This window comes from Corvus moneduloides, chromosome 11 (genome assembly GCF_009650955.1).
Source record: "Corvus moneduloides isolate bCorMon1 chromosome 11, bCorMon1.pri, whole genome shotgun sequence".
Taxonomy (NCBI): Eukaryota; Metazoa; Chordata; class Aves; order Passeriformes; family Corvidae; genus Corvus; species Corvus moneduloides.
In genome coordinates, this window is record NC_045486.1 from 18,332,587 (window position 1) to 18,359,485 (window position 26,899).

At 41.2% G+C, this 26,899-nt stretch overlaps 1 protein-coding gene across 1 annotated transcript in view; it reads left to right on the plus strand.

The window, feature by feature from the left end:
- The window catches only part of IPPK (inositol-pentakisphosphate 2-kinase), a 30,204-nt gene continuing 3,305 nt past the window's right edge, over positions 1–26,899 (plus strand). Inside the window, exons 1-12 of the mRNA XM_032121284.1 lie at positions 1–161; positions 13,562–13,609; positions 17,366–17,461; positions 18,214–18,280; positions 19,820–19,941; positions 20,327–20,416; positions 21,008–21,066; positions 21,400–21,472; positions 22,601–22,880; positions 24,078–24,228; positions 25,317–25,419; positions 25,902–25,981. Coding sequence (XP_031977175.1) covers positions 81–161; positions 13,562–13,609; positions 17,366–17,461; positions 18,214–18,280; positions 19,820–19,941; positions 20,327–20,416; positions 21,008–21,066; positions 21,400–21,472; positions 22,601–22,880; positions 24,078–24,228; positions 25,317–25,419; positions 25,902–25,981 — 1,250 coding nt within the window. The 5' untranslated portion in view covers positions 1–80. The remainder of the gene's footprint in view (positions 162–13,561; positions 13,610–17,365; positions 17,462–18,213; positions 18,281–19,819; positions 19,942–20,326; positions 20,417–21,007; positions 21,067–21,399; positions 21,473–22,600; positions 22,881–24,077; positions 24,229–25,316; positions 25,420–25,901; positions 25,982–26,899) is intronic.

Below are 26,899 nucleotides of genomic sequence, written 5' to 3' on the forward strand. Positions count from 1 at the left end.
GGCGGCGCAGCCGCGATGGTGGCGGCGTGAGGCGGCGGGGCCGGCGGCTGCTCCTGCCCTCCGCGCGGCCCGGGCCGGGCATGGAAGTGGAGAAGATGGATGAGAATGAATGGAAGTACCACGGGGAAGGCAACCAGAGCCTCGTCGTCTCACACTGCCAGGTACGGGGGAGCCCCAACCCGGGCCCGCGTGAGAGGGGCGGCCCGGCGGGAGCGGCCGCTCGGCCCCGCCGCTCGCCCTCGCTGCTTTCTTTCCCGGAGGAGTTTTCTATCCCGGGGAGATCGGGCCTGTCCCGTGGGGAAGATGAGCGGGCGTTTCCCCGGGTCCTCCGTCACGGCCAGTAAGGAGCGGAGGGAAAGCAGCCGATGGCCGGGCAGCTGCCGCCTGGAGATGGGAGCTGTGAGGAAAAGTGCTAAAAATTCACCTTTTCCATCATCATTCCCGGGTGTGGGTGATGTGACAGGAGAAAGCGAGCTGGAGAAGGCGTGTTTTTCCCTTTGTCACCGACTCTGGCTCTGTGAGGAGTTTGAGCACTCGCTGCAGTGCTGGGCCAGGCTCCCGACTCTAATTTCGGTTTTTGGCTGTGCCACAGAGCTGGTGTGATGTGACCCCGGTGGTCACTTCATCCCCATCCTTCCATCTACCTGTTGGTTTTTTGTTTTCTTGTTTGTTGGTTTTTATTTTTTTTTGTTTGTCTGGGGTTTTTTTGTTTGTTTGCTTTTTGGGTTTTTTTTGAGGGGAGGGGGAATACGGGGGGATGGAGGAATTTAAAAATTCCAGTAAAATAGATTCAGCACTTACAGCAGTAATGGTCAAATGAAGCTGAATCCAATCAAGCAGACTCTGTGTCAATTTATGCTGACAGTGTATTCGTGCCCCCCTTGCAGGTACATTGTTTACTTAATATATTGCGATATGTGCCCCTCGAAGGAGTTTATTCCTTTTCTAAAAAGTGCCTGTGGCTGTTTTGTGCTTTAAAAATGTATTTGGATTTCGGTTTAAAAGCTGGTATGGATTTGCCACAGAACGTTCTTGATGATTCATAGATCAAAACTCAGTAAAGCCAGAATGATGAAATGTAGGCTTTTTGTAGAAAAAGATCTATAATAAGAATTGAATCTTGAGAACTATTTTTTAAAATTATGTCTAAATGAATGACTGAAAATACTGGATTCTTTTAATGTCTGTTTTCTGCATTAAAAGTATGAATTAGATGTAAAATATTAACAAATACTATGTCTGAGAAAATGCTAGAAATCTTATGGTGCTCTCCAAACTTTAGGAGGGGCACTTCTGTGGTTCTAGCTTTTTTCCTCTTTTTCTTTATATTAAATACTATTTAAAAGCTATTTTTGGTACAAGAAGAACGTGTATGATTTTGTTTCCTGTCATATTTTAGCTTTGAAAAAGGCAGTGTAGAAACTACTCAGTCACTGGATGATGGGAATCAAGATAAATAATGGATTATTAGTGACGTAATTGTGATTATCTTTAAAGATGTGGAAAGTGAGGAAGTCAGCCAGTGATTCAGAATAGCTGCTGAGTGTGCCAGTTCTCTTTTTAACAAGATGCTAAAACTTTTAAGATAGAATGAAAGTGAAATAGATACAATTTTTCCTTTATAGACAACTTTGAAACAGTGAAGTTTACACTTTGGATCTTTGTGTCTACTGATGACAAAGTCTGGTAAACTCGAAGCCTATAAAATACTATATAGATGCTAATTGTAACTTTGTGCCTCTTACGAGCAGGACATACTTGCACAATTAATCATCGTTCTTGTGATCTGGTGTTAAGTTATTCTCAGGTTTGTGTGAATGGATCAGCAGCACAGCTAAGACATTTTGACTGTCCTTGCATCATTCTGTAGCTTTCCAGTTCATGTTTTTTGTGTATCAATGCCAGAGGAGGGGGATAGGGATTTGGTGGTGGTGGGAGAGACATGAATGGATGCTCAGATACAAGTGAGAGGCCAGATTGAAACAGTGTATGTGCTTGTTGTTTCCATGTTCTCATGCATAGTGGTATTTGGGAATGTGGAGAGGAAGCTGGTCCCTACCTCTCTAAGTCTAAGCCACTCTTCCTTGCTTTGGGAAACTTTGAGAAGTTTAAAAAACAAAACTGCAACAACAACACAAAAGTGAATCCCTGTCCTGGTGAAGAGGGCATGAGCTGCTTTGCCTTTCATGAAGTGAGGTCCAAGGTGTTGTGTTTGAACTCCTGCTCTCCTTGGAGCACTCATAACAGCCCTGTGCAAGGTCATGTCTCCAGCACACTGGATCTGCAGGCTGGGGTGGGCAAGCAGCCTGGATGGACACCCCTGTTCCTGGCTGTGAGGGCTGTGGCTGGGTTAGGGATGGACAGTAAGGGCAATAAGGCCCATGTCATCACAGGGTGCTCTCCTGTGTTTAAGGCTCTGCTTATTTCCTGGGGTTGCTCCATTCCCTGTAGGTTGCCCTTTAAGACATGAATGTAATGCATTGTTAATCCAGTACAGGACCAAAGTAAAAAGTTGGTCATGGAAAAGTCACATGCCCAGCAAACAGTTCTGCTGGCAGTGTGCTGATAAGCCCTGGATGCAGGCGACACGCAGCCGCTTTTCCAGTGCGTCCAGACAAAGGTTTGTTTGGCAGGGGGATGCTGGCATCCTATGGAATGAGCTCTGTTGTTTCCATGAAAGTGCTGTCAGTGCTCGCTGTGCTCTTTCCTCTTGCTGGTTATTAATCCTGCAGGGCGTAATAGTGACGGGAGTCTCCCTGTGTGCTGAAATCACTGCAAGTGCATCTCTGTCCCTTATCCCTCCAGTGAAGGATAAGGAGTCTGAGGCACGGCATGGGCTACTCAACACGTCTCTTCTTACAGTGGTAGTTTTACAGAGTCACTTTAATTAGTTTGGCAGCATTTAGACAGTGATCTGGTGAATAAAGATGGAATACCTGCCAAGCATTTCCAGTTCCCATTGTTACCACTGGAGCTCTGTGCTTGCTTGCTTGATGAACACTCAAGCTTCTGCTTTCATGGATTTTTAAAGTTTCAGTTCTGGTGAATCTAAAGTTCCAGAAGATGTACAGAACTATGGTACAAGTTTCTCTGGTGATCAAGCTTTTCCTTTTGGTTTTTATTGCAGCTGTGAATGCATTAATCCAAATTGAAACTGAATTGTGGTCAAAAGGCCTTTGTGTAGTCTTGCAGTCTGCTGAAGTGCTAGAATGAAGAGACAACTTTCCTACCTCATGATTCTAGTGTGAAATACAACTGGTAGCTCTAAGAGGTGTTGATGAGACATTTGTGCTGCAACCCCCAACCAAGCACCATCAGCCAGCCAGGTGGTTTAGAAAGGAGGTTTCTTTTTCCTGGAGTTTTTAGCGGAAAGTCGCTCCTTCTACTTCAAATTTGGCTTCAGATTTAAAAAGAGAGCTAAGCAGGGCTTTCCCTCCTGCTCCCTACTCATAAGCAGCAGAGAGGGTTCAGAGAAACTGCTGCAGAACAGTTATCTCCTGGTAAGATGTTGTGTCTTTCTGCAGTGCAGGTACTTAGTTTTTCAGAAGTGAGCTGGAAATCCTCCTTTGGAGTTCTGCACTTTAATCAGTTGTTTGCTCTTACGGGACATTTAACACTTCATTTCAAAAGGCTTCAGTAGATATTTGTACAAAGTAGTGTAAGCAACTCTAGGAATAATAACTTGGATTTCCTTTTGCTGTTGAAACATGTGCTTGCAGTCTGCAGTAGTTGCTTTATGAGATGAAGTATGTACATTCCTCCTGGTCTCTGTTTTACTTCTTGCATGTTGGGATATTGTGGTAACCAAAAGCCTACTTTTGAAATACATTTGAACATCAAATCTGTGTTTCAGGGTGACTGTCTGAGGTGGAAAATAGGAGGTTTTTTTCCCCCAGCTTGTTTTTTATTAAGTGAGATGGTCTAGAACAACCTTGGCATGTGCTTGCAAAAGGTTGTGGTTTATGGCTTCAGATGCCTGGATTGTTAGTGATCATCTACTTCATGTCTTGGAATGTTTGCAGCTCCAGCAGATAACCTTGGGTTTTGGTACAGGACTTAATTAGAAAATGTATAAACCATCTCCAGAGCATCTGTGAGCTTATGAATAGGAAAAGGGAAAGGAGGGGAGATGGAGAAGGTAAGTGAAGTGTAGCTAAGGAGTCTGGATGAGGGAGTCAAGTCAGGTAATCAAGCTTGCAGAAGATTCTCAAAGTTGGTGCCTGTAATAAACGAATAATATCTGTCTCTTCTCTGTGATACTTATTTTCCCTTCAAGACCTGTGGTAAAGATGGAGAAAGTCCCAGTGTTGCTTTAGCAGGCATCCTTCCCAGTCCTTGTGCTGACTGCACAGGGGACTGTAGCGAGCAGAGGTGCTGGGAGAGAGGTGTATCTCATGTTTTAGCAGCAGTCTCTGATTTCACTGCGTCTGTAGCTGCTTCTGCTGGTACCTGCATTATGATGGCTGCAAAGTGTGTGCAGGAAGCCACTTTCTGCATAGAGGGGAGAGGGATTTGGTTTGGGATTTTGAAGTAAAATAACTATGAGAAGGGTAAACGTGTGCCAATCAGGGTAGATAATTTTTCCTCATAGTGCCTTTGCATTATGAAATAGTTTTCCTTTGGCTGGTTGGTTGTTTTGTTTATAAGAATAATGACAAATTCAGTTTTGTTGCAATAAACTTACTTGAAGAGAAGACAGGATTGTATGTTTAGACAGAAGGATGTTGCTGAAAGAGTAGAAAGCTTGTGGTTGGAATGGCTTAGCTGTAGCTTTCCTCTGGCCTTGTTTGGCAGAAAAGAGATGATGCTGATCGTTAATTGCTGTCTTGTTGAGAGAATCTTCTTAAGGTGCTTTTTCTGATTATGCCATTTTGTACAAGTCCAAAAATTTGTGTGTCCTGTTTCTTCTGTTGTTTTTCTGTGTGGAGTTGCCCGAATCTGTTTTGTGCTATTGATATTTGTGCAAGTACTGATGCCCCCAAACTTCCAAGTTGTTCCTGAGAAATTCCAGATCCCCGACTATAAAGCAAAATTTTTTCAGTTGTGTTCTGTTTTCTGTTGTGTTCTGATGGTTTTTTTTCCCCATTAATATCCATGAATGTCTTGATTTCATGGAAATGTAGAACAGACTGCTGATTCCTGTATTAAAGAATCTTCAGTTAGGGAAATTTTGCTATTCTTGTGGTTATAAATACAATAGTTTATTAATAATGGCCTTTTCTAAATACTGCTCTGATTTAAAATATGGCCACATTCTGGTCTCTTGGTTCTTTTACAGAAAGACGCTACCAGAAAAGGTAAAATGCAACTTGTATTTGTTGAATTTCATTTTGACTAATGGGAAAGGCATAGTTTTTGTAAGACTTGAGCTTAAACATTTCTGTCTCCTTGATGAGATTCTACTATTTGTGTTTCAAACCTGTGCTAATTCTTCCTTCTGATGGATTTGGGAATTGTGGAATGTAGGGAGGAGTTTTGCATCTGGTTCTGTAGAATTTTCTACTTCTTCTATTTGATTTTTTTTTGTGTGTGTGGTGTTTTCTTTTAAATTTCATAGGGCATTTCTTTGACCTGGCTTCTCCAGCATTGTTTTTTTGGGTGTGTGCGTATCTCAACAGTGTCTGACTCTAAACATTGTTTAGCAAAACCCCCACACCTGCACACCTTTTGCCTACTTATACAAAAGGACAGGAAGACAGCTTGATGACTAAAGATAATACTCCTTCTTTCTTAGTTGTCATTGCTTTTGATTTTTAATTTTATTTACTTACTGTAAACAAGTAGAGGAGCTTCTGCCCAAATTGACTGAAGCAGCTATTAAAACCAGTTGAAAAAGCCAAGTATGTGATCAGGGTGTGTCATCAGTGAAAAAGAAAGGAAGAGATGCCTGACTTGCTGTGAACAACAATGAAGTTTTTAGGAAGCGAGGGCAGTCACCAGTTTGAGTTGGAATTTGGGAACCTTGGTGACACCTGTATTAAAACTGTATGATTCCTTGCATTGACCTTGGCTAATTGACACTTAGATACACATCTATGGTTAGTGGGTGAAAAAAAAAGACAGTTTTGTATTTGTTTGTATTTAGTTCTTTGGCTAAACAGGTACAGCTGTGACTGTCGATGCCATAACTAATTGGATTAACTCTACTTGAGTACCATCTACAAAGCTTTTACTATAAACAAAGAATTAAAAGTTGTAAGTACTTTCAGTTCTGTGAATTAGCTGTGAAGCTTTTTATTGACACACACTTCCCCCAAGTTATTAGGTTAAGTCAACATCAAGGAATTTTAATTCTGTATTGAGATTTCAATTCCATATTGTACCAGTAGTTAAATTTAAAATTTTCTTGTATTTACCAGGTTTCTGCACTGAAAGGATGCTCTGAATGCAGAGCAGTTTAGTTTCTTCCATGAAGTAAAAAGGAAAGGTGATGCTGGGTTCAGCAGGGCTGAATGTAGAGAGGAGAGAGAGCAGAAAGGCAGCAATTAAAACTTTTCTTATGAGTGCCTTAAGTTTTGTAGATGCAGATGGGAAGACACAGCATGTGTGTGGATGGAGATGGGAGACAGAAGCTCTGTGGTCTAACACTAATGCCATATGACAGTGATCATTTAACTGCAGCAGCAGCTCTCTTCTTCCTGCAGAATACTTGTTCCAGAGATGCTGTCTTTTGCTAATAATGAGTGTTGGAGCAGACTTGTCTTCTGGTGACCTTCTTTGGAAATTCAAACTCCACTTTGGGGCTATTTTTTTCTTTTTTGAGTGACTTTTGAGAATGCTGAAGGCCACATCCAGTGAAAATGTAAAATCTCAGTTTTGCAGTCAAGCTCAGGAGGTCATCAGCCTTGATTAAAAATGGTCCTGTTTGGTTTTTTTTTGGTTTGGGTTCAGTGCTAACTCAGACTTGACTGAGTTCCTTTTGCAGTTGAGATCAAGTTGTTATCTTAAAAAGATTTCTTTTGTGTCTGTTACAAGTGCTTGTAATGCAGTGATGGCATTTCTGTGACTTTTCTGTGCTGTTCCTGTATCTGCCCTCAGCTGACAGTGGCCGTGGGTTGGTTGCTTTGGATAAAGCAGCCTGGCTGACCCAAAGCTGTGTAGGAGTGCTCAGTCTAACAGCCTGTTTTATTCACTCTTTTGGTTCTTCCTCCCTCCCAGCTTTTCAGTAGCTGTTCCTTTTGCCTCAGTGTATTTGTCTGTGGCATGGAATAAAGTGTCAAGGAGGTGTCCTGACCTCTTTGAACTGTTCTCCCTGCCCTGCTCTTACTCGGGAAGGAACAGAGTCACTGGATTCTACGTGAGCATGAGGCTTGCTTAAGTGCCTTCTAGCTGAGTTGTTCTGGATGCTGAGAATTACTCACTTGTTTTAACTGTCCATTTCATTATTCAGCTTCATTCTAATCCCTCTTACTGTTTTGACTTTTTATTTCCTCCCCCCCATTAATAATTTCCTGGAACGCCTGGTTTCCCCAACATAACATCAGATGACTTGGCAGCTTAATGCTGGGAAGTGTGCGTTGCTGATCAGAGGGGGCTTTAGGGCAGCTTAAAGGAAGGAAGTTTAGGACGTGGTTTTATGTTCTGATTGCTACACCTCACCTGTTTGACAGATGGGCCAGGTATTTGATATGCTTTTAAATGTTAAGGACCATTTTTGACTTGTGTTTCACAGCGAGGACATCAGGGCTGTGTGCTGTGCTACCCAGACGGTGCTAATGCACACTGAGGGACAGGCATCAATGGGTTTATTCATCCTGTTCTCTCTCTGGTATGTGTTTCCACCTCGTACCAGTGGGTGTATCACTTGATATCATTTCAGGTACTCTGATTAGCTGGTTTGGCTGAAGGGCAGACATTTCCTTCTCACTCTTGCAGAGTGCAATCATTAAATTCTCTCAGAATTGGTACCATCTGTGTATTGCGAGGTTATAGAAGCTTAGCCATAAAGTGAAACCTGAGGTAGTGCTTAACTCCCATGGGAATCAAGATCATAACCAAGTAGAAAAAAAAAAATGGAATGAGCACCTGAAGTCTGATGCAAGCTGTGAGCTCTGTGCTAAAGAAATCATGGGGGGTTTGTTTTAAAATAATGGTTTGCCGTATTGAATGGTGTCAAGCCAGATACCATGCCAGAAATCCTTTATTCATGTTAAGAAATAAAACCATTGTTCTTCAAGGACTTCTATGCTAAATAAAAGAGTATTGTTCCAATTTCTGAATGCTTCTTTGCACTTTGTGTGAGCAATTGCTAAACTTCCTCCATACTGGCAGGAAATGTAGCTTTCCTCACTTTGTTTTGTGTGATCTTATCCACCTTATGCAGAACAAAACTGGGTTGGAAAACAATTATGTATGATATTACCAGGTGTATTTCATTCAAAAGCTGCAAAATTTTCTAGCACTTAGTTTGTTTCCATCTCTCACATCCCTCCACATTACATGGCACACTGACCCTGCATGAGGAGACCTTTAAAAATGTCTTGTGTTGAGTATCATGAAGGTAAGCTTTGGCTGAAGTGCCTGGGCAGTGTGATGGGCATGTTTTCACTGAATTCTATCAGTTGTCAGAAGGAGGAACTCTCTCTTTTACTGTCTTTTCTGAGATGTGAAGATAACACTTTTGTCCATTTTTCTCCTTCCTAGAAATTGCATTTTCTGAATAGAGAACCGTTGTTTTCTGTTCAAATCCCTCAAACTAGAATTGGAATTGAAGGGGTTGTGGGATGTAGATGTGGAATAAAAAAAGTCAGAATAATTTTTTTAGTTGACATATACTGCATGCAGCTGCAGTGTGCTTCTGCAGGAGTAGCTTAATATCAGCTAAACAATTCCATAGTTCATGTTGAGTACCCTTGGAACTGTCATTAATCAGTATTTGCATATTGCTGTGTTCAGTTTGTCTCCCTCTCCCTCCCTTGGACTGAAAATGAGATAGAATGGACTTTCTGTAGGCGTCATTGCTGTACTTTGCTGTAAATCCACAGTGATTAGGTAGCACTGAATAAACACAGTGGTAGGTCTGGCATTCTCAGAGCTGTGTTTGATAAGTTCTTGGTAGCTCTTCAGGTCAGCAAAACACAGTGAATTAAATAACCAATTCTTACGGTATAAAGACATCCAGAGCCTTTACAGACACTATTTTCTTTAAAAGTATTTACTTTGTATCTTCATCTCCTTTGGCAGGGGTTGGTAGTGGTTTGTGAAATTAGTTGCAAAAAATAGTGGAGTTAGAATTGTAGAGAAAGATTTGTTACCAGTCTTTGAGAGTGTTTCCCTCCATGTTTATGATTGGAAACTTGTAACTTTTATATGGGCAACTTTAAAAGAAAGATGAGTTTTCTTACTCTGTTTCTGTATTGTATGCCTTTTTAAGCAACAGGTAGGTAACTTTGTGATGTAAAATTGCAGATACTGCTTGCAAAAATACTGGTGAGTTTTGAGATGCCAGAATTTATGAGATTGTGTGGAGTGAGGGAGATGATGGGTATGGGAAGAGAGGTGGAGTTCCTTTTGGGACTTAAAAAGTTGCTTCTCAGTGTCTTGTTTTCTACCAGTAGGTCTTGCATGTGTGAACACTAGTTGGGAATCAGTGAGATGAGAATCTTTTCCAGCTGCAGAAGGAGATGTCAGAGTAATGCTTTGCCTCCAGACAAAAGCAGTTAATGAGTGCTGCTTAGAATAATAATAGTGTAATAACAAATGACGTGAACCTGCTTATTTGGAAAAGGAGAAGCTGGTGTTTCCCAGGCTTTGTGTTTGGACAGGCTAATTCTTTGTATTTTTGTACAGAAACTTATTTTAAACCCATGTGAGCAGAGGTGGTAAGAGCAGAGGGAAAATACATATCTTTCTGTACATCTAAGCAATTTTAACAGCAGTTGAGCTACTTTTAATATAAGTTTTCCTATTTCTTTCACTGCAAACAACTGTTATATAGATTTTTGTTACTAACGTAGCAAAAGACCTGAAAAAAATCTCAGTGATACAAACGAGGTTGTTCCCTGAAGGGGAATATCAAGATTACATATTTGCCCCAGTTGTGTTTAACTTCTAAAAACTCTCCAGTTCAGGAGGCCTGCATTTTATGACAATGAGGTCATAGAATAAGGTCAATATCAAACACCAAGCTGTTAAGAAACAAATGTAAGCTTTTATCCTGGTTTCATAATGCTACTGCCTAATCCAAAGTACCTGGATTGATGCCAGTCATATTTTGGCCAAGCTACAAAGGATTACTTTGTTTTTTGGATTTTATTGAGTAAGATTAACATAATAGCTGTACTAACTGCTCCGGAGAATAAAAATTCTTACAGGTAAGCTTTTGTGGAGTAAGCCCAGGACCCTTTTTTCCCAGGACACACGAGGACAAGAGCTGTGTGTGTACACACCCCGCTGGTTCTGTCAGGCCACCGACTTTGAGTATTGTGACAGCTCCTCCCACAGCTCCTTCTCTCCTTTTTGGCAATCCTTAACTTTGTTCTGTTCTAACCCAAACAATTGTTTGGTGATGGGGTGCTAAAGAAGTGTTTGCCGTTCTTGGTGGGGCTGTAAACTTTAGGCTGCAGGCTCCAAGTGCTGTGGCTTGGGATCGAGCTCCTCCGGAACACTTCTGGTTACATCATCTCCGGCCCAGCGCTTGTGGATGTGTTTTCAGAGACCCAGGTTTTGGTATCCTTGTTGCTAGTGTTTGTTTTCAGTTTTCCATAACAATTGGAAATGGTTGTTGTTGTAGCCCTAGTATGGTCCTGGAGCTACTAAGAACATTGTTTTGTTATCTGCTTTCAAGCTGCTCTGCTCTCATATGAGAGTTGTCCTTAAATTCCTTATTTGAGAGTAAGAGCAGTCGTGTTTGATGTTCTGATGTGTTGGTTATTTTTAGTCTTTTGTCACTAAATGGAGACTGAACATACGCAGGGATTAAAAAACATTTGTATAGAATTCTTCCTTTGAATTCATTATTTTTCTAACTTATCTTACTTCAAAAGATACGAAGCCTTTTAATGTTTTATGTTGTACGTTTGCCTACATCCATGTGTTGTTTCTTTTTTCCCCCCTTTCTTCTTGCAGCATGCTTTTCTCATCTTTTTATCTCTCTGGGACTGTTACCTAATGAAATACTCTGATGGCGACAGTGCCTTGATGGGAGTGGTGTTAGGCACCTCTGTAAGCCCTTCCACTGGTTGTGGAGAAGGAAATTTAGGGAGCATTAGGATCTAGTTGATCTGATTCTCAGAGTGCTGAGGAGTAGTGACAATCTCTTCAGAGATCTGTTCTCTTTGGGATTTGGGCCATTCCCGTGCATGCAGATAAGTATGGTACATCCTTGGTGTTCATCCTGTAAATATAAAAAAATTGAAGGCATTTTAAGATAACTGGCAAAAAACCTCATGGCAACAACCACCCACAACATTTCCAAGTAAAGAATCAGCCAAGTGAATCAGAAATGCAATAGCATGAAAAATGTGGGCCAATATTTTTGGTGGTGATACTTCTGAAGCAGTTGGCACCTGTGACATCTGATGGATTAACCTTGGTGCTGTGGAAGTGATATTGAAATGCACAAAGGGAGGGATCTACCTGAAAACTTGCCCTAAAATAGGAAAGAAGCGTTTTGAGGGGTTTTTTTGAGGTTTGGTTTTGGGCTGGAGTTTTGTCTGTTTGCTGGTGTTTTTGTTTTTATTTCCTCTAATCATCTAATAGTCTTACTAAAGTGTAGTGTGGGCTGGCTGGTTTAAGTGCATCTGTGAAGTTTTGTTTGAACAGTGCTGTTTCCTTTTGACATCTTTAGACCAGCAACATGTTCTTATTTTGCCATGTATAATTTTGGTCATTTTGCCAAATCAGAAATTATTTGGCGATGAACAAATACTGTCCTGAGTCCTGTGAGAGCAGATCAGGTTTTCCAGAGCACTGGTTGGAATCTTGGCTGGGAACTGATTAAAAGATATCTACACCAGCCTTGAAAGATTACAGAATCATATTTCTGAAGGGATTAGAAGTGATAATCAGATCACTCCATCACTGATCCACTTGCTTATGAATAATTAAAGCGGGAGATCCAAATGGTTGAAACACTAAGAATAACACACTGCCCACACAGCTACAGGCTCATCAGGCCTGGGCTCTGTTACCCATATGTAGGGCATAATGAGAGAAAGAGAGAGGAACTGTCATCAGGAATCTTGTCAAATCCAGGTGACTCTAATTACCACTCTGGTGGTATCTCGTTTGCTGTTGGGACACTCATCTTGCAGGATGAGTCAAATCACTTTTATGTGAGTGTTTTCCAGATGTGGGTGAACCATGAGAGATTTATGGTGGCGTGAGACTTTTTAGATCTGGAAGGGGCTGTGTCTGGGTTTCAGTGGCAATGTCTGAACCTGGACCTAGTTTTGTTAGTGTTTTGGACGGCACACTGTCATCAGTTTTGCTTGTTTCCTCTTTCTCTCCATGTTAGTAATTAAAGATATCTGCAGCTCTCTCCCTCAGCCTGTGCAGAGACAGTTTCCAGCTCTGAAATATGGAATAGATTTGATGCTGTCATGCTATGGGAGGTTTTTTAATGGGAAGTAATTTGGTAGGGAAAAAGCTTGGATTCTATAAACCTGAAGTGCAGCTGGGACATTTTGTCTGCACTGTTTTTGTGAGACTGTGGTAGTGCTTTAAATGGAATGTAATCCTTTTTGGTGTGTCTTGGAAAGGCCCAAATGGAGACAGACTGGCTAAGAGAAGAAGATGAAGCTGTTTGTGTCTACCTTCTGGGGTGCCCAGTTGTTTGTATCCCCATTGTACCCAAATGGGCTGACCTACATCAGTGGGAATGAATATCTTGAGGATCAGGTATTAAGGCAGACCAGAGGCAGGACTGGGTGTTGCCTTGTAAAGCTGCAGGTTCTTTAACACCGTGTCAGACTTTGATTTTAACGTGTAAAGTCTCAAGGTTTTTGAATTGTTACAAAACTGACAAAAAATTGTAAAAATCACAAAAATTAGTGAGTTTTTCTATGGTTTTAATGTAAAATATTTGGAAACCTGCTATATTTGTTCCTATGTGTTTACTCTGCAGAAGTTTATAAGTAGCAGGGTTTAGTTTAGTGTTAAGTACAGCTGTAGCTGCTGCAGGTAATTGGTAAGAGTTTCCTTAATAATTTGTAATGCTGTGCTGATACTGTAAATGGAGTGGGCCTTGTTTCTCTTTTTCCTTTTGGGGACCTTTGGTGCACAAATGCCAGGGTGGTGGTGTTTTTGGTTCTGTATGTGCCTTCATACATAGAGGTTTCAGAGCAGTGCTGTAAGCTAAGGGAGCATTTCCCTGGTGCACTTGGTGACTGCAAATGCAGAGTGGCCGCCTCACTAAACTGATGGCAGAGCTGGCAGCAGACATTGCTGTGTTTGATTTCAGCTGGCATATTTGATTTCAAGTTGAGTGAAATAACCATCTCAAATGTGCTTTTCAGTTTTTTTTTTTTCCTTAATTTCTCAGAGAGGTAGATTGGGGATTCAGACAATTGTGCTGTTCATAAATGCTAATGAAACCCTATTCTTTGATATTTTTCTCCAGCGCTGTGTGGTGCTGCGGTTTCTGAAGTCCCCCCCCAACCAGAATAAGGTAAGTTTAAACATGTCCTGTTGCTGAAAGCACTTGGGTAAACTAATAGCCAGTGTGAGGAGAAACAAGAAACCTGTGAAAGAGCTGTGACTGGCAAGTGTAAGAATAAGGGGATGTTTTGAAATGTGCCTGTGTCTCAGGGGGTTTGGCAACAGGAGGAAATTTGAGTTTGTCTTATGTAACTGGGATGATGAGAGCTGATACCAAGAGCTCTGTGTGGGGTGGGGTGTGAGACTGCTATGTGTTAGAGGGTAGAGCTTTCTGTAAGGGCAGCTGTGGCACAGTGTTAATGTGCCATATCCACGTATGGAAGCACAGGGATGCTGAGGAAGAAAGGAGTTTTATAGGCTGTAGCCAGGTGGGACAGAACAGGAGCAGCACAAGACTGGTGGTCATGGTCAAGGTCTGCTGTTGACCACCTGTTCAGTAGCTAAAAAACCATGGAATCTGAACAAACACATGAAATGTTCACAGAATATCCTTTGTCAGTGAGTGATTTTAGTGTCCTGTCTGTTACAAAAACAACATGGCAGGACACAATCTCCCAGTTTCTTCAATGGTACAATAAAGTTTTTCTGCTGGAGAAGGAGCTGAAGTGAGTTACTTTAGATTTCTTTTAACAAGGATAAAAAATGATCAAAAACCAAAGGTGGAGCATAAACACAGTGTTCCAAGGAAAAAAAAAAAAAAAAAGAGAGCACAAGGTTCAAATTCTTTTGTTTCCTCAACCTTGAGAGGAGTCTTTACAGTGTGTTACCTGAGAGATACAGGGAATGGCTTGAGTTACAGCAGCTCCTGAACCACGGCTTTGTGAGGCACAGTGGCAGGTTGTTCTGATGAGGGAAATACAAAAAGCATTGTGGCTCTATTGAGAACTAGTGTGTGCGCTTAATTTTAGGAAAAAAGAAACAAGGATGAATGTAAAGTAAACATCTAGAAAGGGCATTTTGTTGCTTTAAATCAGAAAGATCATTCAGTTTGACAAGGGAGAAGTTGCTAAAGTAGAGGAAGGCAAAACTAGTGAACACAGCGTATGTATGAGTTATTTCATGGTCTTTCTGCTGCTATTTAACTTGAAAAAAGGTCTGGTAAAACTAAAGTATGATTCAAGTTGATTTTTCAGCTGCTTATATTGGCAGGATTTCAAAAATGTATCTTATGCTTCTGTAGTGTAGCCCAAGATAATAATGTTTAGTGCTAACAAGAACAGTGAAGAGTCCAGTGCATCACAAGAAAGGAAACAGTGCTTATCTCAATTTTTACTATAGCAGGAGAGGACTAGACCACAGCTTTAAGTAAAATGTCAGTCTGTTGCAGTTTATTTAAGAAAACAGAACGCTAACTAACTGCCTGCCCTTTTTCCTTTTTTTAATTTTTTTTTTTTTTTTAAGTTCAAAGAGATTGTTGCGTAGTAATTGTTTTTAAAGAATTGACAAAGTATGAGAAAGTCACAAAGGAAGCCAGGAAGTGACTTTTCACTTACCCACCACAGCATTGAGGCTGGTCATACAAGTTCCAGTGTTGCATTTTGAGGAGCACTTTCTGCATGTGCCTTGCATTGGGAGTGTGTGGACTTTGTGATACACTATTCCCTCTAAATAGAAGGTTTTGTAATTTGAATATATTCACTTATTCTGGTGATTGATTTTTTTTTTTTTTAAAGGACCATTTTTTCTTGGAGCAGAACAGAAGACTTAAATATTTAATCATCAGATTAGTAAACAAATCCCAGAGAATCAGTTTTGGGATGAACTTGCACATAGCAACAATGACAGGGAAAATGGTTGTTTTTAAGGGTAATCTGTATTCCTGACTTGAGTAAAATGAGTTAGGCTCTGAAGTGTTCTGTATCTGTGCATGACATCCCAGGTCATCCAAGGTAAACAACGCTGAAGGAAGCAGTTCAAGCAAAATATTTTCTAGTAATACACACACTGAAATTCAGATATTAACAAATAGGTCTCAGTCTCTTCTGCTTAACTCCTTTGGGAAAGGTAAAGAAGTCTGGATGCTGCTTTGTATTTTTAATTATCTGTTTAATTATGAATTTGGGATTAGATAATCCAGTAGTTAAAAATGTGGTGTTATTGTGAATTGTAACCTTATTGCTATGATTGAAAAATACTCGATTATGTGACTGCAGGGCTTGCATTGCTTGAGTAGAAAGTCAAGTGTCAGCACTCATGGAGTGCTTTTAATTGCATATTGCTATTTTAGTATATTCTCTTCTTCGTTAAAGAATTAAAAATAATTTTATTGTATAAAGCCTATTTGAGTTTTGGTGAATGAGCTGGCAGTAGTGATGGGTCCTTCAAAAGCTTTTCATCTTAGTAGTTTTTTATGTTAAAAGGTGATGTTCAAGTCGCCTGTTAGTTGCTTTTTGTTTCATTTAGGTATATCAAATATACTTGCTCGTAAGAGATGTTTTAAACTTGATTTATAATTTTATGGTTGTATTGATCTTTTGAACTGGTGAGTCTTTCCATGTGGTAAAAGTGGCAGCAGTAGATTTTTATGAAATGCTTATTTCTCAATATGTGAGTATGTGTATATGTTAAAAAACCCCAACCAAACAAAACACAAACCTGTGGCTGCTGTGTACATCAGCAAACCAGGTCAGAACCATCTGTAAATGGGAATTAGCTGAGATTTCTGTTACTGACGAGATCATGTAATGTTCCTTCTCACCGTTCAGAATTTGTGCAAGTTAAAGAAGGGGTTGTGTTGTTATTTGTGATTTGTGTTGGATGTGGTCTTTCCTCCTTTCTCTAGGCTTTGGTGGTGTCTGAGTGTTGTCCTCTAGTATTTTATTTCCTCTTACTCTGCTCTGTTTATATTTTCTTCTGCTCTTGTTTTTCCCCTCTGATTTTCTAACGTGTACCCAAGTGTTGCACTTTCTTTTCCTCCACTTAATCTTACTGTGAGGTTTTAAGTGGGTTTTTTGTGTATGTGTTACATAAGGACAGAGTAGCTTTGAGGTTGTCTGTTCTTACAATAAAATACCTTGCAGAGAACCAGAGTGTGCTGGAGTGCAGGGAGTAGGATAATACTGCTGTAAAGCTCCTTTGCTCCCTCCTCAATGAGCAGGAATCTGTCCAAGTCTGGCTGTGCAGTTGTCCCTGTCCTGCTTCCAGTACTCAGGGAGCTTCCTTTCTAGCTTTTGGCATGTTTGTCTTGTAGAAGAACTTGGTGTTTCCTTACGAAATTACAGAATATCACATCAAAGTAAGATTTTTCACTGTCTGGGGCAGGATTTGGGACAGATGGCAAGTTCTGTACCTGTTCATGCCAAGGTTTTTAATATGGCTCAGTCTTTGCAGCCATTCTCTTCCCAAACTCCATGATGTATTTTGTAACACTCCAAGCCTTTCCTGCACTGCAGCTGTTGGCAGGGAGCCTTCTTGGGCACCTCTTTGGACTGCTGGACTTCCTTGAGCTGTTTTAAGAATAATGGTCAGAGTAGGTCTTAAGCAATCTCCCCCTCTTCCACCTTTGTCACTTTCTCTCTCCTTTTCCCCCTGAAATCTAAGAATCATCATCTTTTCTGACCATTTTTCTGTTTGTCCCAGTCCCTGAGGCAACAGTAGGAAAACAAATTCAGCACGTTTGATGTGTCTGTTTGACTTCAGTGTGCACTCACCTGCCAAGCTCAACAATTAAGCTATTTGCTAAATCACTGACCAGGATGTGTGTGTGTATTCTGGAGTGTTGTTTATCATTATTTCAGAGATCAGTTCCTACATTTGTGTCTTCCAGACTCCAGAGGAAATACTACACCATTTGCAAAACATTGTAGACTTTGGAAAGCATGTGATGAAGCAGTTCTTCGGGGAGAACGACGTTCACCATGGGGTAAATGTTTTGTTTTTAAAATAAATGGCTTCTGCATTTTAAACACTGTTTGGAGGAACACTGACTACCAAGTAAAAGGAACTAACAGGGTTTGCAAGATACACACACACACAAGAAACATTTGGATGTGAACAAGGGATCCTGCTCTGTGCTGATGAGGTGATTGGATTGTACTCAGTGGTTTGGCTGTTTCAAGCTGCTGATGAAAAGTGGGGTCATTTTTTTGCCCTACATATAGGGCAAGAGGGAGGGTGTGTGAGAGATTTTTAGACTAACTGCAAAACAAGAGGAGAAACCTGGTTCATATAAATTGTTGAGGTTTCTGTGCAGTCAGAGGTCACCTTTTCCCTTGCTCTGTTCTTCAGGGCAGCCAGATCTTGTTCACTGAACAGATGATTGAAAAAGTTACAGCTTCACCTGGAACTTGAGTTACACAATTCTGCCTGGAAGGGTGGGATGTGAGACACGGGATTTTTTAATTTGTGGAAAGGACACAGTGACGCAGGTTCCTTCACACACATTAAACTTGCACCGAAAATGCTCTTTGTCCTGCATTTATTTAAATGAGTCCTTGGATTTTATAGAGGAACAGGTGTTGCATGTGATCGGAGGTACAAGTGTTCACAGTCAATCAGAGGCAGAAGCTGCTGACTGCATAGTTCAGTGTATTTTGTGTAACCCACTGAACTTTGCTGTTCCATTTCCAGACTCCCAAACCTGGGTATTAATTATTTTTTTTTCCCCCCCAATAGGAAATTATTCAACTGCCTTTAGACTTTGTGAGACAGCTCTGTTTGAAAATCCAGCCAGAGAGGCCAGGTAAGTGCCAGGGATGGCATTAAAAAGGGGCTTCCTCAAGCTGTAAAGCATTTTCCTTTGTTCTAAAGTAAAAAAAAGCTTCATGCTTCAGAATATAAGGAAACTTTTTTTAATATTTAGACAATGATAAGTTGAAAATTTGTTGTGGATAAAAAGGGTTGTGTTTTAGAATTAAAAGTAGTATGTGATAGCTCTAAAATGGGCAGACAGATGGGCCCTCATGGTTTGTCTTATGTTCCCAAATGTTCTTGAGAATGGCCAGAAACTCCTGCTTTAGCAAAACTCCTTGAAGATAAATGTGGTGCTAAATCAAAGTACTGTAGTGAAGTGCTTTGATGCTTTTGATCCAGGAAAAAAAAAGAATTAATTTACATATAGTGAGCACAGGACACTCCATTGTTGATTTCTCCTCACTTGTTTGAGAAGCAGTTCCACAGTGCCAGGACCCAGTGAGGAAAGTTCATAGTGTTTAATAAAAGTTAGAAATGAACAATACTCTGGTGGAAGTGAATGACAGAATTTAGTTTTATTTCTCAAAGTTAAACTTTGTGTGTCCACAGCTGCTGGGTGGTTGTGAGGAAGTGTCCAGGTGCTTCAGAACAGTGAATCTCACTGTCCATTTTTAACAGGAACTTTTTTTAAACCTCAGGGAAAGAATTTCTTTCAATGTTGCCCTTCACATAAGCCTGTGTAACATGCAAGGGAGCTTCTCTAATACTTCAGATTTGTGTCTTTCTGATTTGGCAAGTGGCTTTCAGCTGTGAAGGTGTGAAGAATGTACTTTTGCTTAAATTTAGAAAAAGAAAACAAACCTCAACATTTTGTTGGAGACAGAAGGCTTCTTGCTCATCCTGGTGAAGCAGTATGGCATGGCAGGCTGGTGCCTGAGGCTTTGGTTTCTGAGATTTATTTCTTCTTTTCCAATATATTTTTCAGCGTGGGCGTTTTTCTTAGCAGTGGAAACTGTAACAGAAACGTGTGTTCTGCGTGTCTGTTTAATAACGCAGGTACTTGAAAATCTGGGAGTGTGTGCTTTTGTTAACTTTGAACTACAATCTCACAGACCTTTCTGTGTCCCAAAGGATGCACATGGAGAGAAGTTATTCAAAGGATTTTATAATAATGCCTCTTAAGTTTATGATATTCCTGCCATTTTTCAGATCCACTTGACTCAGCTGAGGGATGGTAGGTCATGCAGGAGATCACATATTTGAATAAATACGTAATGAGTCACTTTACCTGTTGTTGGCCAATCCATTTTCTTGCTGTTGCAGGCCTCACCTTTCTTAGGATGAGCTGGGAGGTGGCCATTAACAGCAGCTCTTGGGACACTCCATGTCTCTGGGACAGTTTTGAGGAACCTGATAATGGGGAGGGCAAATTTGTGCAAGTGCATAATTGGCTAAAGCTGATAAACTGTGTGTCCTGTCCTTCCATGCTTGTTCCCACGCCCCACCTGGCGAACGAGACGGCTCCAGAGTGAACAAACATCCCCAGAGCTAATTTCCCTGTTTGTGTTGTTTCTCCCCTGCTGTCCAGAGTGTCGCTGTGACAAGGACATGGACACGCTGAGCGGTTACGCGATGTGCCTTCCCAACCTCACGCGGCTGCAGACCTTCCGCTTCGCCGAGCACCGGCCCATCCTCTGCATCGAGATCAAGGTGTGCAGGGGGACACAAGCCTCAGGGCTTGTTTGCATTTTTTACTATACACTGGCCCCAGCAGTTTTCAAGGAATGCAGCAGTGGGGGAAGGCAGAGCTCACTGCTTTCACTGTGATCCATAGCAGGAAACAGCTCCCTCCTTCTTCCAATTCCCGATCTTATGAAACTTGTGAAATTCCTAGGTGTTACTATGCTTTTCTGTAGGCCACGTGTGTCTTTATCTTTTAAAATAATTGAGAGTAATACAGCTTTTAAGGGCTAGAATTTTTAAATTATTCTTAAAATTTTTCCTTTGACTGGAAGGATTTGCATATTGTGTACCTTTTTATTTCTATAGAGAGAGGCATTTATACTTACGATCTTCTTTTGTTTGTTTGTTTTAGCCAAAGTGTGGCTTCATTCCTTTTTCCAGCCATGTTTCACAGGAGATAAAGCACAAGGTGTGTCGTTACTGTATGCATCAGCATCTAAAGGTAATTATTAAGTCACCCTGCTTTCCTTTGGCTGTACTGTGCTTTATATGCTGTTTCAGGCTTGCTTTCCTGTTGAAACTTGCTCAAATCTCCAATATGACTAAAGCTGGTAGGAGGATACACAGCTGAGTCTCTGGGTGTGAATTTGTTTAGTGGGAGATGGAACAAGTTCTGTGGGAAGCTGAAAGCAAACAAATACAATATCAGCCTTTGGGGACTATGAACACTGTGATTGGGTAAACTCTGGTGTGGAACTTCCTTCCCAGATCAGCTGTGCATTCTGTGACTTAAAACAAACAGCATGTAACAGGCACGGAGGTCATGGACTCGTGTCTGCTGTGACTCTGGAATGGTGTGACTGTGACTCCCTGGGATTTAATGTGATCTTTCTCCCTTGTGAATGCAGTTTGAGTGACTCAAGTTAAAAATGACCAAGAACACCCGTGGTGGCCATGAATTCTGTGTCCAAAGGGGTTTAAATGTCCTGACCTCTGAAAGGCAGGATGTCAGTGCCACACACCTGGCTGTTAAAATGAGAGAGCAGCTATTCCAGGTAGAGTGGGTAACAGCAGTGCTCTGGGTTTTCCACAGGTAGCCAACGGAAAATGGAAGCGACCAAGTAAATATTGCCCATTGGATCTCTTCTCAGGGTAAGGATTAAAAAAAAAAAATCTGTGTTATATTCTTGCTTGGATTGCTTTGCCTTTCACTGATCATTACGGATAATCAATGCTGGCTTGTCTGACCTTTACAGTGATTATATCTGGTGCCATCTCCCCCTTTACACCTATCTCAGCAATCAGAGCTGCCTTTTGCAGCATAACATTGCACCCAAGAGCTGTTTAGTTTACTCAGATCTGAAGTTCACTTTGCCTGTGCCGTGACCTCAGCGTGAGTGATGTGCTCCGTGCATGTGCTCACACCAGGTGTGAACATCCAAAGGCTGTCATAAAACATTCTTGGCTTTATTTTGTTTTCCCTAGAAACAAACAAAGAATGCACTTTGCTTTGAAGAGCTTATTACAGGAGGCACAGAACAACTTGAAAATATTTAAGGTAAACAGTTAAATCTCTGCTTGCTTTTTTTTTGCCTTGGCTTTTAAACAATTTGACTTGAGCATCTAAACAGTCAAGATCTTCCTTCAAACCTACCTAATCAGCACCATCACTGTTGGATTCCATCAAGAGAAGGAAATGGGCAAGCTTATAGTTATTATTTCTCTGTCCTAACCTGGAATTTAATTTCCCAGAATTCACAGACTCAAAATATCCTGAGTTAGTAGGGACCCATGGGGATCATCAAAGTCCAACTCCTGGCCCTGCACAGGACACCTCAACAATCCCATGCTGTGGCTGAGAGCATTTTCCAAATGCTCCTGAACCTCTGGCAGCCTTGGCGCTGTGACCATTCCCTGGGGAATGAATTAGTGGGAAAGAATTGCTGAGGAACAATTAATAGAAAAGGACTCTTAAGGTGACGAAAGTTTTAAAACTTTGTGCTGCTTCGGGAAGAAGAAAATGGAGAACTTGGCATGTTGCTGCAAATACTTTGTTTTAAATTCCTGTTAGAGCACTGACGCAGGCCCAAGGCACAGCAGGCCTCACCGAGGAAGGAGAAAGTGGCATTTCATGGCATTCACGTAGGAAAAGTATGAAGCAGTAACTGATGATTTGTGGAGATTTTCAAATTAATTCTAGGAAACAAGATTCTTTTAATTTCTTTCCAATATTTAATCAATTATTTGAATTACTTCTATGAACTGCCCTATTTTTGTACTAGTACAGGTAAGTATCACACCTTTTCTGTCCCCTTGCACAGCCTTCCCTTTGCCAGTCCGGGCTGGTAAAAGAAGGGTGTTTCATACAGTGCTTTTTCACTGATAGGAAAATGTGCCAAGTGTCGCTCACACCTGTATTGTTCTGATTCCTTACAGTTCATTAAGTTGGGAAAGTAGCACTTGATTTAAATGGTGGATTTGGTTCTCATTCAGAGGTTGTTACTTGTAGGTCCTGATTAGACTTAGGAGGGCAAATCCATAAGAGACTGGAAATGCTGTGTGTCTGCATGCAGATTGTTAAGCTAATAACACTTTTCTGTGCTTAAAATATTAAACTTTGAGTAGCTCAGAATGAGTAACTTGACTTCCTGCCATGCCTAAAGACTTCTTTTTCTCCTTGTTGCAGAATGGGGAACTAATTTATGGCTGTAAGGATGACCAGGACTGTGTCTCTGACTGGAACGAACTTGCTCGTCACTTAAAACCTTTCTTTTTCCCTTCCAATGGGCTGGTCAGTGGCCCCCACTGCACAAGGACAATTGTTAAGGAATTAATCCATGTGATAACCATGGCGCTACTAAGTAGCACTGACACCTGCAGGGCAGGCGACATGAAGACAGTTCCCATTTCACAAGGGAGAAGCTACTGTGAAGCAAGTGCTTTTAATAAGGAGCTAGTAAGAAATGGTAAGGGATAATTTTGTAAAAACTGTCCATAATTAAGTGTTCATGGAATTCCAGAATGGTGTGGGTTGGAAGGGACCTTCACAGGCCACCTCGTCCAGCCCCCTGCCATAGGCAGGGATGCTTTCCACCAGACCAGGTTTCTCAGAGCCTTGTCTGATGTAACAATTCAACTCTTTGTCTCTAGTTTATTAATATTAATATGAGAATGGAAACAGGGGAATTCTAATGGCATTTAAAAAACGAGTTCTGAGCTGCGTAGCTGCCAGGGAATTGTTCTTAATAGAATGTGGTGTTGTAGTAAGCACTTAGAGCACTGTTTCTGATGACAGGGGTAAAAATAAATTCAGGAGGTGGTAGAGGAAAAATGGAAGAAAATGCCAGTTTGAGCTGGTAACTGGCTGATAGGTATTCCAAATGAGTGGGGAATCTTTATGTTGTATGTGATGAAGTTGGGCTGCTTTGGTTGGTTTGTTACAACTCCTGTACTTTGTCTTTCCCTGCTCCTCCTGTCAGCCCTCACCAGGGCACAGCTCTTGTTCTTTTCTTCAGCTGCTCTTCTCCTGGTAAAGAGAGGTCTGAGGGAAAAGGAATGGGAAGTGAGAGCTGGAAAACTGTAAATGATGCTAATGCCTCAGTGCATAAGTTCTGTAAAGCTCTAATTATTCAAGATGCTGCCAGTTATCCTGATTACACAAAGAGCCCATTTCTTACTCTGCTTTTGAGGAAGACCTTTTTCATTTGTCCACGGGTTGTTGAAGTGTTGGAGAAAGTGCTATCTTAGAGAAATTACAGCAAATACGACCTCTTGAGATTGTATAAAAAAGAGCTGAAATGCTAAATCACTTTCTGTCAGCAGTTGAGACTGTTCAAAGTGAATTTGTGGTGGCTTCAAACTCAGCTGAGAAATTTCTCTTGTGGACTCAAAATGAGTAGATTACAGTGGATGTGGGTGTGTTTTGGTGTTTGTTTTTTTAGGTAGTTTGTAGAGTTGAATACCAGCTGTTTTATTCTGCAGTCCAAGATGAGCTGTTTAAATGTGCACCTTGCACTTTAGTGTTTGGAAACTGAATGCTTTAAGGCTTCTCCCTCCCTGTGACTGGACTAAAAGTATTTTTTGGACTTTTAAACAAGCACATGTAATGGCAAATTGAAGCTAAGACTTGTGTCTGCCTTATTTTAAAATGCATTTTCTTCTAGGTAAACATAAATTGGAAAGCTCTGGTTTACCGAGGGGTTGTCTCCTTTATAAAACCCTTCAGGCTCAGATGCTTGACATGCTGGATATTGAAGGACTCTATCCTTTGTACAGTAGAGTTGAACAGTACTTGGAGGAATTTCCTGAAGAGAGGTAAGACTTGATGGCTTTTCTTCCCAGTCCTGAGTAAGCAGGACTGCAGGCAGGATTGCCTCTGTGCACACGCTCTGTTATGTTGTACAACCTTTCTTCGGGGCACTGCATAGTCTGAATTTCTAACTGAACTTCCAGCTGATGTTGGCCACTTTGGCCTGAATTTTTAAGTAATGATTATGGGAAGTTCACAACAAGCTAAGAGAGAAAAATGTTCTTTTTTAGTAGTGGCAGTTGTGTATTTGCAGAAAGGTACAGTGAAATGGGTGGGTTCTCCTGTCCCCCAGTTCCTGCAGAGCTGGGATAATGATGTTTTGCAATGATGATTGCAAGCTGCTGTGTTTTTTTCCTCAAATAAGGTTTATTAGTGTAATAATAATTGCTCCAAGCAGCCTTCACTGGGGTGCTGTTCCCCTCCTGTGCTCACACGAGGGCACTCTGGCTTCACTCAGGAGTTGCTTCTGCCTATGCACTTACACAGGAAACAGAGCACTGGAAAATGTGTTCTTTGATCTGTGGGGGGTTTGTGTGGACAAACCCCCCTGTGAGGGTTCAGCTTTGCAGCAGGGGCTCAGCTGTTCAAAGGGGGAAGGAAGGCCAGGACACTCCCTGTTAGCACATGGTGTGGAGCAGGGCCCTGTCAGATATGCTTATGCCCCCAGTTTATACTTTGTCTGTACAAAATAATATATAATATATTGATATCTCTTTTAGATGAATATTATATTTTTTATATATGTATTTTCAGCAAGGCTTCTGGAGCTCCTGCAGACTGCTACAAATTTTGAAACTTACCCATTTTTTTGCAAAACCCCATTATCTTATAGTGATACACAGGTGGCAATGGATTAAGAATGAGTCATGTTTATAAAACCCCACAAAACCCAGATCCTAAGCAGCAGCAAATCTTGAGTGATTAACAAGGACTGTTGTGGTGTTGGTTGGCAGTGGGTTAATACTTGGACATGTTCATCAGTGTTATTGTTGGGTTGTTCTAATCTGGGTGTCTGGGCTGCTGAGGAAAGATCACACTGAAGACCAGTACATCATTTTGGCTGTCTGTAAATCTTCTTTTAATATTTATTTAGAAGTACATTACAGATAGATGGACCTTACAATGAAGTGTTTTATGAGAAGCTGCTGGACCTTTCCCTGGAAGATGATGGGACAGTGGCGTTTGCGTTAACAAAGGTACCTCTGAACTTCTCGAGGGGTCTTTGGTCGGTCAGTGTTAATTAACCTCTGTCTCTCTGAAAGGGCTGGATAATGGATGGAGGCAGCACTGCTGGCTTGTCAGGGTCTGTAAAGTTAAAGCTCTTCATTGTGCCAGGGTGCATCTTTCTAGCAGAAGCAATTAAAAACAAGCCTGTAGCACCAGTTCCAGAGAGAAAAATAAAGCTGTTTATTTGCCTTCTAGACTGAGGAAGCACTTGCAGGAACTGGTGCTGTTTGGCCTTTAGGAACATAATCTGTAGGAAATAAATGTGATTCTTATACAGGATGCTCCAAAAGCACCTGCTCCTGCCAACCTTCTGTTACAGAGAGAATGTCCAGCTCTTAAAGTGCCAACATATCCATACAGGGAGTGCAGTGCTGCCTTTGTAAGGAACAGGATGCTTTACTCAGGTAAACACCAATCTAAGAGAAAATGTGTGTTATTTTCTGTTGTACAGGTGCAGCAGTACAGAATAGCAATGACTGCTAAAGACTGCTCCATCATGATTGCCCTTTCCCCCTGCCTGCAAGATGAATGGTAAGAGCTGCCTGTACCTGCTTTGGAATGGCTCCAGTTGTTTAGGAACTGGAGATGTTTGTACTGTTCAGGCAATTCAATCACTTGAAGTGTGCCGTATGTGGGGGGTGGTGTGTCCAAATATTTGGCTGTGAGCATTTTAGTACAGTTGTGATATAAGACATTTTTTATGATCAGTGTCACTTCCTGAAGAGTTTTAAGTTGATCGAAAGGATCAAAGTTTTATATTTATTCCTTTATTAAAATTGGAATTGACTGTTCATAGTAGCTCTGGATGGTTTTAACTAGGTACAATTTTTCTGCCTTGGTGTTCTCATAGGAGAGATTTTTCAAGCTGAGTTGTCTTTAATGGCCTAGTTAGAATAAAACCAAGGCAATAATCAAGAGGTGACAGCTTTGGCTGTCAGGCAGGAGGCTTTGCTGCTGTATTATCCCTTTTGGCTTGTGTCAGCAGTGCTAATCTGTTCTTCTGCAGGGGACTTTGCTTCACCAGAGCCCTTTTATTTTTAGAGAATGCTGTTTTCTGCATTTGTCCTGCAGTTCTCAAGTGAAGTGTTAGTGATGGACATGACTTGTGCAAAGGCTGACTTCAGAACTCCTCCCTCCTCCATCCCGCAGCATCCTTGGACAGCAGTTCCCATACTAAATGTTTTATTACCGTGAACCTAAGTAGGAGCTGCAGTCACTTCTCTGCTTTTGCTGGTTAATACGGCTGTTGCTTTGTATGCACCACCTAGAAACAGCTTAGATTTACTAAATACAGTAAGTGAGAGTAATATTTGACTTCAGCTGTGTGGAAGCTGAAAGGAAAATAACTGGAAGAGGTGCCAGCAAGGTCCCATCAGGACTGGTTAAGCTGGAGCTATAGTTTCCTAAGTGCTACATTAGCTGCAGTCTATTTTCTTGGGCTCCCACAAA